General features: G+C 34.2%; 1 protein-coding gene and 1 long non-coding RNA gene across 7 annotated transcripts in view; one reads left to right on the top strand and one right to left on the bottom strand.

Annotated features, from left to right (window-relative positions):
* LOC100181028 overlaps nt 1–17,688 on the bottom strand; it is a 42,452-nt gene that overhangs the window by 4,294 nt on the left and 20,470 nt on the right. For all 4 annotated transcript variants that reach the window (XM_026839163.1, XM_026839164.1, XM_026839165.1 and 1 more), the window contains 6 exons: nt 11,632–11,785; nt 10,025–10,267; nt 2,801–3,025; nt 2,509–2,627; nt 1,701–1,908; nt 1,442–1,623 (listed from right to left, as the gene is read on the bottom strand). In XM_026839163.1, the coding sequence (XP_026694964.1) occupies nt 1,442–1,623; nt 1,701–1,908; nt 2,509–2,627; nt 2,801–3,025; nt 10,025–10,267; nt 11,632–11,785 (1,131 nt within the window). The remainder of the gene's footprint in view (nt 1–1,441; nt 1,624–1,700; nt 1,909–2,508; nt 2,628–2,800; nt 3,026–10,024; nt 10,268–11,631; nt 11,786–17,688) is intronic.
* LOC113475219 lies at nt 2,515–7,031 on the top strand. Of its 3 annotated transcripts, none has more exons than XR_003396963.1 (3): nt 2,515–2,648; nt 2,810–3,017; nt 5,596–6,778. It is a non-coding gene; the product is annotated as an uncharacterized LOC113475219 (long non-coding RNA). The 3 variants fall into 3 exon arrangements; XR_003396964.1 differs by lacking the exon at nt 2,515–2,648 and having other exon boundaries at nt 2,899–3,017; nt 5,596–6,459; nt 6,538–7,031; XR_003396965.1 differs by lacking the exon at nt 2,515–2,648 and adding an exon at nt 4,548–4,721 and having other exon boundaries at nt 2,936–3,017.

The following is a 17,688-nucleotide window of genomic DNA, read 5'->3' as shown; positions in this document are numbered from 1 at the left end:
AATGCAAAGCAGCGAACTTTTGAAATCAAAGTTTCACAAGCATGGAGTTTCCTTGGTCAATTTTTTTCAGAAATATGTAACCGACGCTGGAAAATTCGGAAATTTAATAGAACACGCAAAAAAGATGGCCTGCATTTTCGGTAGCACCTACATGTGTGAGCAATTATTCTTAAAAATGAAATTTACTAAGAACAAAATGCGAACACAACTCACTGATTCGCATTTAGACGGAATACTTCATCTTGCTTCTACTTCTTTGAAACCAGACATCGAAAAGCTTTCGAAAGTCAAGCAACATCAAACATCTCACTAACCAACCAAACATTACCGGTTTAACGCGTTTGTGTTCTTATTCTGGTTACGTAAATAAATTGTTATTAAAATATGCGGGTTTTCCATGTGCGGCCCGCGCGACGAATATAAATATGTGATTTGGCCCGTGCAATGAAAAAGGTTGCCGACCCCTGTCTTAAAATATGTAAGTAAAATTCTTGGAGGTCATTTCACTGCCTTATAACATACAATCGGTACATTTTGGAAAGATTAAGCTCTTTCTTATGGTAAAAAATCTCTGTTTTACCAGTCACCTTTTACTTTCATTGCATAGTGGTTTCCCAACACATTAAATGGTTTAAATATAAATTATATATAGAATATTTGCCAATGCATTTTGCCAATAATAATGCTCTTTCTTCATTCTTATGCCCATTATTTAAAAACAATGAAAAAAATGTTTTGACTTATGTCCAGAAAGTTTACATCAGTTAAGAATTTTTACTACCAACAAATTAGCTTATGTCCCATGATAGGACATAGGCTTATTTAGTTCTAAATTTTTTATGAGAACTTAGAAATAAGCTGTCGGTTAACTTGATACATGATGGACTTAACTGCAAACAAACTTTGCCACAATGTGTCTTATGTCCAACAACATGCAAAATTGTAAAAAGACATTTTGAAAAAATGTGACATAAGCTACTTTGGTTTTACCCTGACGAATTGTCATGGAATAAAATAGTGTAGGTAATATGTTTAAAACTACAGCAGTAGGGCAGAAAAAGGAATGTTTAAACTTGATTTTGAAATTTGAATTGTTGTCAATTATTAAAGGAATGATAATACTTATAGTAGGTTGGGGGAAGTTGGGACACCTTTAGCACATAATAACCAAATATCCTGATCGTGTTTTAAACAATTAACAACGGTCTATGGAAGTCCTGAGGATACGATTTGATATTTGTTTAAATTTTATTTGTTTACTACTAAATGTAACGAGAAAATAGAATGATAAGGTGTCAGTTACTGTTGTTGATTGAAAGATAATTATTTATCTTCCTCTTTGACGTCAGCAACAACTTAATGGCGCAAGGTTCTTTGTATTAATTGTTAATTAGGCTACTGTGGTCGATAAATTAACGCTGTCAATTACGTGTCTGGTTACCTTGGTGTATTTGTAGGAGTGCTGGTCTGTGTAGTAACTCCACCAGCCAATGCTGTTACCCTTGGTGCTGCTTCAAGTGCACGCAACACACATGCTTTCCTTCGCAATCTCATTTGGATGCTACCGCACCTCTTATAGATAAGAATTGAAATGTAAACTTTGACATCCATTTCAAGTGGCTTCTACGATTAAAACAGAACCGTATATTGAGCCGCAGACTTTTGTTTGAATTTACTCCTATTGAATCAAATGAATATACCTTTAATATGATGACGACATTGAGGGTGTCGTAATATCTTCTTGGTTGTATTTCCCATTTACCATTACCATAGAAAGCAGAAGGAGCGGTCCGTTTGTTTCGGTTTGGATGGTAAAACATCTGAACACAACATTGCTTGTCGGTGTAATCACGTGGCAAATACTGGGGTTCCTGAAACTCGGGACTTTCTTTCGCCAATATTTGGTACCTTAAAGAAAAAGTTTGTATTTTGCTACAAAAAATATTAATTCTTTATGGACGAAACGTGCAAGAACGCATTTTAAAACAGGTGTTCTTTTTTATAGTTGGTAAAGTTCTTACAATTGGTTTTATTTAAAAGAGGAAGAATCATCTATACCAATATGGTGTTTGAAAAAGGCATCATAGCATTTAAAAGTTTTTACCAAACTTGATTTGAAAAAGCCCAAAATCAAGGTTAGGATGCTGGTTGTGTAGATACTAAAATATGTAAACTCATGCATAATCTTTATGTAAATTTAACTCTCAGCATTTTCTGTTGGGTAGTTAACTTTCACGCATATTCAGTTGTATTCCTGAGAGTTAATTTTTGTGTGAAATTTAACTCATTGTGCGAATTGCTAAACAGCTTCTTGTGTGTTTAAACATTTTTTTTTATTTTTGTCCATTAATATAGGTATGATAGAATTTATTCGTAGTATCACGCATAAACCACCAAACATTTTGATTTTGTAAGTATTAGACAGTATGTGCTTAAGTGTACCGACTTCCCTCACTGTACTATATTCTATTGGATGTAAGGTATATGGTGTTATAGTAGAATAAATACCTGTAGGCATCACCAAGATAAGTTCTTATGATGGATCGGTAATTCAAACCAATGGGAGATTCTTCAACTGCAAGAAGTTGGGTGCTGTGCATTTGTGAGAAGCGTATATATTGAAGCGTCTAAAATGTTTATTAAATATGGTTTGTAAAAAAAAAATTTTTACCTAGAAATTAAGGCTATATAGTACATAGTGATAAAAAATAAGTCGTAAAATGTAGGCTTTTTGAAGAATTTAACATTAAACCAGAACACTAATTGAACGCTCGACTATTCATAGCAATAATAACATTACTTTTCTTAGATCTTCTTCCAGATGACAGTTTGGGGTTGTTTTCTTGCTTGACATAAACCAACGTTGAAGAGCTTCAAATATAAAGAATTCGTCTGGAACCAAGAGGCTGGAACTTCTAAGAATCGCTTCCATGCAATCAACGGTAAAGTTTAACCAATCGGGACTGTCCGCAAGTTCTTCGATATTATCAGAAATTGCACCATCTACACATTTTGCGGTGAGATCCTGATATGTTAACAATAATTTTAGCTTATTTTACTATTATAGTACGGTGGGAAAAGATGGGACACTTTGTCAGAAAAAACTTTTTAAAACTTTTGTGTTACGGACCCCAATTAATGATAATCCGGAAAACAATGTTACAGAATTATTTAACAGTATTTTCACGAATTTATAAAACACGCATTAATGCCAATTACTGTTTTTAAATATTAAAAAAAATATGGAAAATAGAAACAGTATATTTTAAACAGGTAAAAAAAGTAAATAGTAAGGTGCTAATTTTAAATGCTCTCTAAAATAAATCATAGTAAATCCCATGAAATTTTGTAGTTTGCGAGTGTGAATGATTAAACTAGTTTCATAGCTTTCTAAAAAACTTAAATACTTGGTACAGTTTGATTTTGCCTCATAAAACTAGTTTCAGTTTAAAAAAACTGAGATATAAACAGGAGGAAATGGACAGGGGTCTATATGACTTATATATAGCAAAATACTTTCAAAATCGAAACACATGAAGATGTTTTGATGTGTTCTATGACTCTGTTGATAATAACTATTAATAAAGTTTACATTTTTGATACAAATTGAATATTGCTACACTGTTTTTCGAACAAGCCACTTCATAATGTAATGCTAGAGTTCGATTATATAAGCAGGCGTGACCTTAAAGAAGCTTGTGTTGTTAGTGTACTAACTCAGTTACGATAACACCCACTTTACACAAAATAATGATACTAATGGCCGCTGCCGGATACACATGATTGGAACTATGGGTTTTCTGTTACACCCTTCTTAAAAAAGCACATTGTGAAAACAAAATGTCAATCAATGAAAATAAATACGTCGTTACACATGAACAATAAACCTAAAATATAATGTTGACAAACGACTGAAAAAACATGCGTACGAATACAAGTACGTCAAAAGCGCCTTACTAGTCAAAAAGGTCAGCATATTAACAATCGCTTTAATCTTTTTTCATCAGATCTCAGTCCTTGCTCAGTAACAAGTTTTGCCATGTACTCCACCTCGTTCACTTTGAACTAAATCTTGTCTTGATTGCACTTGAATCGCTTTTTTGTCTTGTTCCTCTTCATTTTTGCCGGCTATTATGATGTTATCTGCTATGACATGTGTTTTTTTAAATCAAGTTTCTTCGTTACATGCCTATGTTCGTCCTTCATGTATAACCGTAAATAGTTTCTTTCCAGAAAAATGTGCCTGTAAATCAGCTGATGTTGGTGTACCGTTCATGCATTATGACGGTTAATAATTCCTTAAACTCTTGTTTTGTTTCAACAAGAACTCCGCAATCATTCTTTCTGCTTTAACGCGTTCAGTGGTCGCATTGCATAAATGTTTCTTGGATGCTGAATCACACCTTGTGCGTTCAGTTTAAGTTGAATATGATACGGCTTTTCTCACCTGCTCTGGTAAATATATGCACGTACTCACTCTTCACCTGTTGCAGAGTAAGCGCTTGTTGAGCTGTAGTGAACGTATCAACTCTTCTTACTAATTTCAGCTGGTCACACGCATCTTCACCAAGAATAAGACACTGCGTGGCATCTTTGACGTAGGACATCAAATCTTATCGCAATAATGTTGTGCCTAGCTGTTCTATCTTATGATCTCCAAAAGCCGTGAGCACTGGTTTTGTTTAATGTACAATTCCTGAACTGGTTGAATAGCATTTGCGGTAAGACATTTGCTTCAGTGTTTGTGCATTTTCTAGTCGCAGGCGTTCTGTAGTGTAACTTCAGTAACCATCTTTGTTGCTTTGCTTAACGATTTGCCTATATATGTTATTTTTAGAGCTGGTACATCTGCTTCATTGTGTCGTGTTTGCTGTTTGTCACAAATTATCTTTTGCTATTGTTGTTGGCCGTAAGCCACAGCAGGTGTTACGTAACATCCTTCATTATGGCAGATAGTTTTTGGAAAAAATGTGGCAGTTAGTTTTTTGGAAGAAGTATTAATTGATGGTTTTCGTGTTAAAGGTATAATTACTATAAAAGCTTGTGGAAACACAGCAAGGCGTTCTGTATAGGCACAAATTGAAGTCCCCAAACTCTAGTATGCAACATTTAGGGGCTGGTCCGATTAGTGTGTATATAGTACAATGGGGGGAGATCGAACACTTAAACAAATATTGCCAAATATTTCCAAAATCAAAATAGATGTCGGTTTTTGAGTAATACCACGGTTCACCAATTGGTACAACGTACTATCATTCCTTAATTGACAAAATTGACAACAATTTAAAAATATATTATTGACAACAATTCAAAAATATATTAAAACACACAAGGAGTTCTTTAGCGATTCACACAACAGGTGAAAATTTAAAAATGCGAAAAAAACATAGGGTTAGACGGGAGTACGGAACAGTTTCAAATCATTGTTAATTTTGATTAATAAGTGTATTTATTATTAGAAATACACGTAAATAACACGAAATAATACTGTACGGTTTAAAAATCAAGTTAAAACATTCTTTTCCTTGCACTACTGCTATAGTTTTTAACATGTTACCTAGATTATATTATTGTATAACAATATGCCCTTTGCAGGATTAGGTCACGTGCTTGGATACCGCACAGCAACGCCATGTTGGGACACAAGCAGTACCGTATTGCAATTTATAGCGTTCCGAAAGGAGATTAGAGGTTTTTATTTTAAAATACTAGCGATATACTAAGTCTAAGGCGTTCTAAATTAAATATCTGTAAAGTTTAATAGTATTTGGATTGTTTTTCTTGCAATATTTCGTCAATAAGGCGTTTTTTTAATAACACCAAAGCCCTCAGACAGTTGTGACCGGTATACCACATGGAGAACAATCAAGGTAAGCTTTCTTCAGACTGCTTAGCATTTTCTTTATTTTATTATTGTTGGTCATGTTTGGCTTTATAAGCTGAGGTTTGTTCTATCATATTTACCTATTTTGTATTAGATGATTATTGCGACTTAACTTCTCCGGTTCCAAATAAGTAGTTTAAAGGAGGAAATTATCACTGTTGTGTTCCAATTTGTAGCGGTAATAATCATTACAACACTTTCTTGTCATTTCATTGTATGCCCAAAGATGAGCTAATGCGAAAGCAATAAGTTGTCAAAATTAGAAGGAAGGTTGGCCCAAACCTTAAAGTAGGTTCACATATTTTTTTAAACAGAGAAATGCCCCTTCATGTGACAAAAATATGTCTGGTTGTGCAGTGTATTCAGCTTACACATGTATGGAAATTTTTAGATAACATCCAAGACAAGAGTGTGTAGCAAACATTTCAAGGAAGAAAATTTCCATCCTTATATATAATTCCAACAATAATTCGGGGAAACAACTTCTAAAAGAAGGAACAGTGCCCTCTGTATTTGATTGGTCAGCAACCACAAATACAAGGCCAAAAGTTTTAAGACATAATGTTTGATGAAAGGTGTGTATGTATGTAGCTAAACCGGGGCAGGTATCTGAAGTTAGTATTTCACAAACTTATTGTTGTTAACACAAACAGATGAAAATGATATGGAAGCAGATGATGCTTAAAACCAACTCCCTAAATCAAACCCAAAGCATTTGTGAAGAGCTCCAAGAGACTAAAGCACAGCTAGCTCTTATGCAAGCCGAACTGACAGCGTCCAGGAGAAGTAGTAGCTGCAAAAGAGGAATTCCGAGTACAAAAGGAGAAAGCTGCAGCAGAAGTTGTTATCTACAAATTTAGTTTGGAAAGACTCTCCACAGATAATGATGCCATAATTTTTTTACTGGGTCATATAAGCATTTTCAGTTTTTTTTATAATTTTGCAAAGCCTTCCACTGAAAAAATCACATACTGTTATGGCCACAGGATTATTGATAAACCGGCCAAATATCAGGGCTATGCAGCTCATAGATAAATTGTTCTTGTTTTTAGTTAGAATTAGGTTGGGACTTTCAACAAGATCTTGCACATCGTTTTAACTTGCATTACTCAACAGTGAGCGCAAAAATAAAAAAAAACTGGACCAACTATCTGTTTTCTTGTTGGAATGCAACCAATTTGGCCATCCAGGGCTGATGCTAAGGCTAAGATGCCAGCTGAATTTAAAAGGCCTTTATCCTACCAATCATGTAATCCTTGATTGCACCGAAATATTTGTTGAGATACCATCATCTCTCATTTTGCAATCACAACTCTACTCTTCTTTTAAGAGTAGCACCACACCTAGAGAGCTTGGTAGGCATTGCACCACATGGTGCAATAATATTTCTATCATCCATGTTTACATGAGCAATTTCAGATAGAGAAATTACAAGATGTTCAGGTATAGTAGATTTCTTGGAGAATGAGAATTCTTTGATGGCAGATAAAGGTACCGATACAGAGGATATGTTAAGGAATAGAGGAGTCGGTTTAAACCTTCCCCCATTTTTACAAGATAGAAGGCAGTTTTTTGCAGCAGAGGTCAACAACACAAAGACAGTTGACAAATTGAGCATACATTTTGAAACTGAAAAGGCAATAAGAAGGATCAAAGAAATTCATACCTTCGACTCAGATGTACCACTGTCAATGTTGGGCTCAATAAATCAAATATATACAGTTGCCTGTTTACTGATTAATTTTCAGGGGCCCTTGATTTAAAAGAATGATAAATAAAAAATTCCTTGTATCGTCATCAGTCCCCTTAATTATTTACCCTGCAGGTGCTTGAAAACAGGTTCATATTTGCGTTCATACGTATGCGATCAAGTAAACCAGTGTGGCGGTTGATGTGGGAAAGCAGTAGATTTAATCATTAATTTTATTTAAAACAAAATATATTCAAGTCTCGAGACTGAATGTCTACAACTTACGTCTCTCTAATGACCGATTTACCGTGTACAACATCAGGCATTCGCGTAAATTTATACATCTTCTTTGTGTAGGCTCAAAGGAAGACAATTAAAGTATCGTCAAAGCGTATTGAAAACACTCCCGATTCCGTTCATGTCTATCTTCGTATAATTACTGACGTTGCACAGCCCACGGACAAACTCAATCACTCATATTCGGCACCGCCCCAAACACAAGTAAAGTATTAATATATACATTTGCAATAAATACTTTGCACGCGCATGAACGCAACGTAATACTCTTCTGCTTTGGTGATTAGAATGAGACTGCTTGAATGTTGGAAAATTGGTGTGCCGCATAGCCTACCCATAGAAAAATCTAAGGTATAGTAGTGTGGGGGAAGATGGGACACTTTGTCAGTCGAGATTTTTTTAATTTTCTTTTTACGGATCCCATTTGATGATAATCAGGAAAATAAGGTTACAGAATTATTCGACAGTGTTATCACGACTTTATAAAACGCCCGTCAAAGTTGATTACTGTTTTTAAATATTAAAAAAATATGTAAAATAGAAACAGTATACTTTGAACAGCTGAAAAAATGTGAAATAGTAAGGTGCTATATTTTTTAATGCTCGCTAAATCATAGTAAAACCAATGAACTTTTTTAGTTTGCGTGTGCGGACGATTAAACTAGTTCAGTGGTTCTTAAACTGGGGGGTTAAACTACAATGTAAACTGAACAGTTATTTGATTTCACTCTTGCGTTGATCGCGTAAAGTGTTTTACGCAATAATACAGATACGCAGTCAACCAAGGGCGCAGTTTAAAGCATGTCCAATGTGTCAGGTATGGATGTGGTGGATCATGGCAGAAATTAATTGAACACCACTGTGATAATTTAACAAAAGGGGGGGGGCGCAAGTTTGTTGAGATCTTCATTGGGGGGGCGTGCTTCAAAAAGTTTAAGAATCCCTGAACTAGTTACATAGTTTCATAAAACAACCTTGAATATTTCGTACAATTTGATTTTGTCTTATAAAACTAGTTTTAGTTTTTTTAAAAAATCGCTGAGATATAAGCATGAAGAAAATAGGCAGGGGTCAATATGACTTTAATTTGAGATAAATTCAACAAAAAAATTCGGTTTAACGTTATATATATGTTTACATGACAAAGAAACTAGCACAGCCTGTTAAATTCGGTAGGTTAACTACAAGTTGCAGAAAACTGCTAATGTAAACATATTTCAATTTAGAGTCCCATCTTCCCTTAATTTTCAAAGCGTACAGTATTATTTCGTGTTATTTACGTACATTCCTATTTATAAATACACTTAATAATCAAAATTACCAATGATTTTAAACTGTCCCATCTTATCCCGTGTGTTTTATTATATTTTATTTAATTGGTGTCAATTAATAAAGGAATGATAGTACTAATTCGTGGTCCTGCCAAAAACCGTCATCTATTTTGATTTTGAAAATATTTGGCAATATGTGCTTAAGTGTCCCATCTTCCCCTATCGTATTATATGTCAGAATCGGCGCCCAAGCCAAAAATTTTTATGTGTTTTGATGATCCCTCCCCACTGTACTATATTAAATAAAAATAGAAAAACTTGTGCAGATGTAACGTCAAAATCACCTCACTGTTTTCAGTTAATGCGTTTTCCCCGTTTTGTGTTTCCTTTTCCGTTATGTGACGTTTTGAGTTCTTTCACGTGTTTTACTATTTGTTTTCCTCACAATCCTTCTCCCGTAATTACCAATTTGGCGTATATTGTATCACGCGAGCGGCTGCAGGCATACCGAGGCGCAGCCGCTTAGAAAAGCGAGAACGTGGTCAGTTCTCTCTCGGGCTTCTTACTGTATGCAACTGTTTTAGATTCTCTGTATGCTACCTTTTAGTTGTGTCTTCAGCAAGTTTTATATGAGTTGTGTTTTGAGCAAGTTTTATACGTATACGAACTATAGCTTTTATCGCCTTCAATTAAAACGCATTTTATAATATCAGTGGGATTGTGAGTAGGACTAGCGGTAGGCCGTTAAAGCAGGGTGCCTGAACCTCCCTCACGAAAAATTCTCGTTACACAGACACCGACTTTAAATAAACAATGTTTATAAAATACAGTAAACATAGGGGTTAATTTTTGAATATAACGTTTATAAATTGTTTCACATACGTGTAATTCGTAGCGTGCTGCATATCTTAGCCATTTAACAGCGCTCTTAAGGTCTCCATCCTCAATCATTCCAGTGATAAAAGCATCACAAGCAACTCTCAGTGATTCCACTCTGTATTTAGCTGCGAGAACTAGAAGAGGGAGTGCGCTCTCAGAAGAAAATGAGATTTTTCCACAATAAAAAAATCGTAAAAATGAAGGGAAAACTTGTTGACATTCCTTTGATTCGTTCAGTTTTAATTCCTATTAATAAAAAAACCTCTCCATAAATAAGAAAATAAAACATTTCATATGCATAGTGCTCGTCGAGTCATGACATACTCAATACACGGTATAGGAATACGCCTAAGCTGTTCGGAAAATGAGAGGCCCATTGACGCAAACAACCATTGTTATAAACCATTATTTTATCGCGGTTTTATGAACAGAATTTTGAAGAATTTACAATCATCGCAGTTGCAGGCCTGGTGCTGTTGTGTTACTGTTGTTTGCAGTGGTTTTGTCAGAATAATAAAAAGTCATTGAACCAATTAAACGAGATAGTGTCTTACGTAGATGCTAGAAATAGTGTTTAAAACAGTTGTAGGCACTTTTGTATGCATAAACTACTGATTTAGTACTCCTTTCAGTCAGCAATTAATAGCCTTTTCCAACTGCTAGGGCATATACGTTCATCGAGATTAAACATTATTGGTCATACACTGTCTATGTAGCATATACAGTTATAGTAAGCGTGTAATCAATAATCACTGATCATGATATGATACTTATCACCTCTATTTCACAAACATGTGGGGGGGGGTGTTATCTATTACAATGCATCCAAGATAAAGGATTGCTAACAAAATGTGCATGTTATGATAACTGTAGTTTTAAATAAAAATTAAACAGACTTTTAATGTAGCGATGCAGTTCAGGTGTTGCGCGATAAAAGTGTGTTTTCTGTTGTGTTGTATTCAGTTTTTAAATCACATTTGCAAGGATTAAAAGTGCGCATATCCGTGCGTAAATTTACTTTACCGCACCCATGTTTGATTCCATTTAGAATATAGATAATGTCTTTGTCACCTATGATTTTCAGCTATTAGTAACAGCACAAGAACATGTTAGAAACCCACTTTCTTACAAATGAGAGGAATGGTATTTTTATATAAATGTGAAAATAAAGTGGCTTTACTCCGATAAACTTATGTCATAACAACAAAAATTCGAAAAACAAAATTTAGAATATAACTTATTTTCTGAGTAGCTTAGGTGTTTTCCTAGGCCGTGCATTGAGAGGCCATGATCAAGTACGTATAGTAGGGTAGGGGAAGATGGGACACCTTAAGCACATATTATTTAAATAACCTGATCGTGCTTTAAACAATTAACACCGGTCTAAGGGAGTCGTAAGAATACGAATCTATAAATCTTTAAATGTTCTTTGTTTACGGCTAAATGCGACGAGAAAATAGAATGAAAACGTGTCCCATCTCCCCTCACCCTACTATATATATGAGCGAAGCACCGCAGATACAAATAGCTGGGATGAGAACCAGAAACCGCCCATTGCCTTAATTTAATGCTACCCCCAAACCCGAGGGTTTATATTATTAACTGTTTACCTTTTCAAAATCTGGACACCCGGAACATCTGTCACTGACTATCAACATATCGCGAAAAACCTCGCTCTGTGCAGCAAGAGCAAGTTTGTGGGCGTAGAATCTATGTTCGTCCACCATCAGTATGACATCACTGAGGTCGGGGTTATCGAAATACCTTAAAGTATCAGTGATCAGCAGCGAAAACGTATTAAATGTGTAACGACATTTGTTTGTTTTGCCTAACAAATTAATTTTGTAAGAAATAAATAAGTGCCTTTTACTTTACCGCACCCATTTATTGATAGACAAAAAATGTTAATATTATTCAACAATATTGTCACGGTCCAAAAAAGTACGCTGCAAAGAGTTTTTTTTACTGGCCTCATTAAGTCATAATCAGAAAAATAATTTAAGAGAATTATTCGACAGTATTATCACGACTTTATAAAACGCACGTCAAAGCTTATTACTGCTTTTAAATATTAAAAAGATGGGTAAAATAAAATCAGTATATTTTAAACAGGAAAGAATGCGAAATAGTATAAGCTGCTAACTTTGAATGCTCGCTAATTCATAATAAAGTCGATGGAATTTTGTAGTTTGCGAGTGTGAACTGGTTTTACTTTTGTAAAAAAATGAGATATGAAAATAGACATGGGTCAATATGACTTTAATTTGAGACTTTTAAGTTTTATATAAAGTTTACGGCAGAAAATAGCACAACCGGTTAAATTTGGTAGGTTAACCACAAGTTGCAAAATACTGCTAATATATATTTTAAATTGGAATTTATTAGTCTTCCCTCATTGCCAAATTTTAAAGGTTTGCTTTTAATTCAATACTTTATACATCAGGGGTTATTCAAATATAAGATACCGATTAAATAAAAAGATAATATAGTAGGTTGGGGGAAGATGGGACACATTTTCATTCTATTTTCTCGCCCAATTTGGTAGTAAACAAAGAAAATGAAAATCGTATTCCCACGACTCCCCTATACCGTTGTTAATTGTTTAAAACACGATTAAGACATTAAGATATCATGTGCTAAAGGTGTCCCATCTTCCCCCACCCTACTGTATATGAAAAATACATTCGAAATTGAGTCATTTGCACTTGGCGATAATTTATAAGAAGTGGCTTTTGCGAAAAACGGTGTGGCAATACAAAATTTGTATTAAAAAAAACATTTAATAATTATTATTATCAAAAGTGTCCCATCTTCCCCCACTATATTTCGTACAGTTTGATTTCAGAAAATAGTTTATTTTTTGAAGAAAATCTGTACTATGTGCATGAGCAAAATATCATGAATTGCAGTTAGAATAAGAAAAAATACCAGTATAAAAGGACATGCAGTAGAGTGGGAGAAATCGGGTCACCCTTACCACATAAAATTCGAATATCCTGATCGTATTGTAAACATACTTAATCCTCGCGTGGCGGAAAAACGACAGTCGTTATTACATGGGAATAGCTCGTGCCAAATTACTTATGGGTTTTTTATATGTGGCTGATAATTTGGTCAACCTATTAGTCACCACTGGGTTGGAACAATTGTCGTTAAGTGTCTTGCCCAAGAACGCCCACAATGATTGCAGCAAAGAGCCATGCACCCTTAAAAAAAATGCCTAAAATACGACGCGCGTTAAAAGCTAAAATACGACGGGGTAAAAAGTTAAATTGAAAAAGCAAACATACAAGCCTTTTTAAAACTCTTACACATACTAAATATTGAAGTCTCAATCCCAATCATGACGCAAATAATCGCCGTGTGAATTGCTAATATGTCTTAAATATTGCCAGGTCAAACAATCCCTATTATAATGCAATGAAACTACGTGTGAATGCATACTATTTTTTAATAAACAGTCTACCTGCCATAGCTAAGAAAAACAAATCTTAAATTTTGTGACAAAAACGCTGGTGGTAGGCGACGAATGGAGTTTTAAACGTAGTTGTAGATCGTTGTGTTTTTACGCGGCGTAATTGTAAAAATTAAATGCTATTCAGAACGCCTTTCCGTGTTTTGTGTTGTAATGAGTTGTTTCAAACCCAAAATACAACTATAAAACATTTGGCCCCCACCAAAATTTTAGGCTGGCTACGCCCTTGTATGCAACCGCTACAATATGAATAATACAGTATTAACTTCTAACATTGCCCATAATACTGCGTGATTACGGTTTATCCAAATTCACAAAAACAAACGTTTACAAGTCAGCACATGGTACAGGAGTTGTACAAAGCGTATTTACACATATTCTTTACCAGACCTTCAATCCTTATACGTCGTAAGTTTTGTCAGGGTAATTAATACTATGCTAAATAGTTTATACCATGCTCACGCATTAGGTCTTTGATATCTTGTTTATGAAAGTATGAAACGAGTTTAATCGTTTACACTCACAAGCTACAAAATTTCATTGGCTTTACTACGAATTGGCGGGATTTAAAATTAGCACCTTACTATAGCGTATTTTTGCCTGTTTAAAATATACTGTTTCTATTTTGCATATTTTTTAATTTTTATGAACATATGAATAAAACTTACTTTATCCTCGGTGGCCGGTAAACGGCAGTCGTTATAAGACGGGTGTCTATACACCTCGTGCCAGCTTACGAGTTACCATGTATGATACTCTGTGGGTGATTCTTTTTGAGGATATTTTTCATTGTTTTATGTATGAAGGTTAATAAATTTGATAACATTACCTCTGGGTTACAGGCAGGCACGCAAACCACTTTGCCACAGCGCAGGACATTAAAAACAGTATAATCGACTTAGAAGCGCGTTTTATAAAGTCGTGATGATACTGTCAAATAATTCTGTAACCTTATTTTCCAGATTATCAAGTCGAATAACTCTGTAACATCAGTTTTCTGATAATAAATGGGTACCCGTAAAAAAAAAGATTAAAAAATCTCGTGGAACAAAGTGTCCTAACTTCCCCCACCCTACTGGCCTACAATGTGCATTTTTATGATATCCTATTAATAATTCGATGTTTTAACAACACCCATTATCGTTTGAACAGTACCAATTTTTTCATACAATAATATACTGTTGATAACATATTAAAAACAATAGCAGTGAAGCAATTCCTGATTGTGTAAATCGATAAATAAATCCTCGTTTGTTTTAATGGTTTTAATATATTTTTTTAGGTGATTTTATTAATAAAAGTAGGATAGTACACTAGTGGCATCAAACCTAAACTGTCATATATTTGAGTTTGAAATATTGGGCAGTATGTGCCTAAGAGTTCCATCTTCCCCCACTGTACTATAGTGAGATGGTGGAAGATGAGACACTTAAGCACATATTGCCAAATATTTTGAAAATCAATATAGATGGCGGTTTTTGGGTGATACTACGAATTAGTAGGCTACTATCATTCATTTATTAATTGACAACCATTTAAAAACTATTTTAAACAACACGAGCAGTTATTTAGCGATTCGCACAACAGGTGAAATTTTACAAATTCGAAAACACACAGGATAAGATGGGACAGTTTAAAATCATTGTAAACTTTGATTAATAAGTGTATTTATCATTAGGAATACACGTAAATAACACAAAACAATGCTGTACGCTTTGAAAATCAAACTTAAACATTCTCTTTTCGGTTCTACTGCTATAGTTTTTTACATGTTACCTACATATGATTGTTTGAACTTCAATTGATAAATATTGTATCCTACAAATGTATGTGAACTTGTAATAACAGAAAATTAATAATAACCATTAATAATTTTTTTTCGATATATTTTCGATACAAATTGGGTATTGCTACACTGTTTTTTGCACAAGCTACTTATAAATTATCTTAAGTGCAAATGACTGAACTTCGAATTTATTTTCAAAATATTATCTTTTTATTATAGTACAATGGGGTAAGATAGGACACTTAAGCACATACTGCCAAATATTTCCAAAATCAAAATAGATGACGGTTTTTGGGTAATACCACGAATTAGTACTATCATTCCTTTATTAATTGACACCAATTTATTAAAAATATAGTAAAACACACGAGGAGTTATTTAGCGATCCGCACAACAGGTGAAATTTTACAAATTCGAAAACACACAGGATAAGATGGGACGGTTTAAAATCATTGTTAATTTTGATTAATAAGTGTATTTATAAATGGGAATATACGTAAATAACACGAAATAATACTGTACGCTTTGAAAATTAAGTCTAAGCATTATTTTTCTTGCCCTACTGCTATAGTTTTTAACATGTTACCTATACCTTATATTATTGCATAACAATTGGTACTGTTTGAACGACAATGGGTAATGTTCGAACTTCAATGAATAAATATTGTATCCTACGAATGTATATGAACTTGTAATAAGAGAAAATTGATAATAAATATTGATGAAGTTTTTATTTTTGCTACAAATTGGGTATTACTGCTCTGTTTTTTGCCACTTCTTATAAATTATCACCAAGTTATTATCTGTTTTTAAGCCACTTCTTATAAATTATCACCAAGTGCAAATGACCAAATTTCGAATATATTTACAAAATTTTATAGTAGGGTGGGGGAAGATGGGCCACCTTTAATACATATATCCAAATTGTGTGATCGAACGGTCTGTGGAAGTCGTGAGGATACGGTTTTATAATTCATTGAATGTTCTTTGTTTACTACCAAATGAAAGAGGAAACTAAACAAAAAGGTGTCCCATCTTCTCCCACCCTACTATATCATTTTATTATAGTTGAAAACCCCCTGAGGTATAAATTACTAAATTAAAAGCAAATCTTTCAAAGTTTGGCAATGAAAACATACAAAACTACAATGTGGGGGAAGATGGGACTCTAAATATACTTATATTAGCAGTATTCTGCAACTTGTAGTTAACCTACCGAGTTTAACAGGCTGTGCTAGCTTCTTTGACATGTAAACTTCATATATATAACGTTAAACCGATATTTTTTGTTGTTTTTATTTCAAATTAAAGTCATATTGACCCCTGCCTATTTTCTTCATGCTTATATCCCAGTGTTTTTTACAAAACTAAAACTACTTTTATGAGACAAAATCAAACTGTACAGAATATTCAACGTTGTTTTATGAATTATGAAATTAGTTTAATGCTTCGCACACGCAAACTAAAAAAAATTATTGACTTTACTATGATTTAGCGAGCATTAAAAAATAGCACCTTACTATTACGCATTTTTTTACTTGTTTAAAGTATACTGTTTCTATTTTACATGTTTTTTTTTTAGTATTTAAAAACAGAAAATAGCTTTGTCGCGCGTTTTTTGAAGTTGTGGCAATACTGTCGAATAATTCTGTAACATTATTTTTCTAATTATCGTTAAATTGGGGTCCGTAAAAAAAATTAAAAAGTCTCGTCTGACAAAATGTCCCATCTTACCCCATCCTACTATAGAACTTAAAGATAAATTTACCGTATATTGGTAGCTAACGATTGTTCTGTAGCGGCCCGTGGTTATAGTAATACGTTACGCAAATTCTTTTGTTCCCAATATTGACCTAAATGCCTGACACCCGAAATACCGTTTTACCTTCACCATTGCTATATATACTGTTGTGTAATCGCCTTTTACTAACGATGTAAGGATGGAAACAAGAAGAATGACAAAAGGAGACAATGCACACGTACAAATAAATACAGTTACTGTAACTGAGGGTACAGAACTGTGTGATTTCCTGCAAGTCAAAACCCTAGATAACCCAGACTAGGAAACAGGAAACGACAACTCCTAGCTATATCTTAGACAAGGACGTAGCTTTAGCTACCCGCGAGCTCACGAAGTCAACTGCATCTCACCTACAATCTGCTAACTTTGGGTGTCTAAAGTTTTATATTTCCGTTCTATATTCTATTTTTGGTTTACTTGACAATTGATCAAATTTAATGCAGTCGTATTAACTTAAGCATCCGGCGCCGTGGCGTAGTGGTTAGCGCGCCTGCCTCTAACCCAGAGGTAATGGTTTCAAGGCTCGTCGCTGCTACCATTGTGGGCGTATGTGTCCTTGACACTTAACGGCAATTGCTCCAACCCAGTGGTCACCAATGGGTTGT

The sequence above is a fragment of the Ciona intestinalis genome, unplaced genomic scaffold (assembly GCF_000224145.3).
Source record: "Ciona intestinalis unplaced genomic scaffold, KH HT000162.2, whole genome shotgun sequence".
Lineage (NCBI taxonomy): Eukaryota > Metazoa > Chordata > Ascidiacea > Phlebobranchia > Cionidae > Ciona > Ciona intestinalis.
Note: the sequence above shows the minus strand (reverse complement) of the source record. Positions and strands in the feature narration are given on the sequence as shown.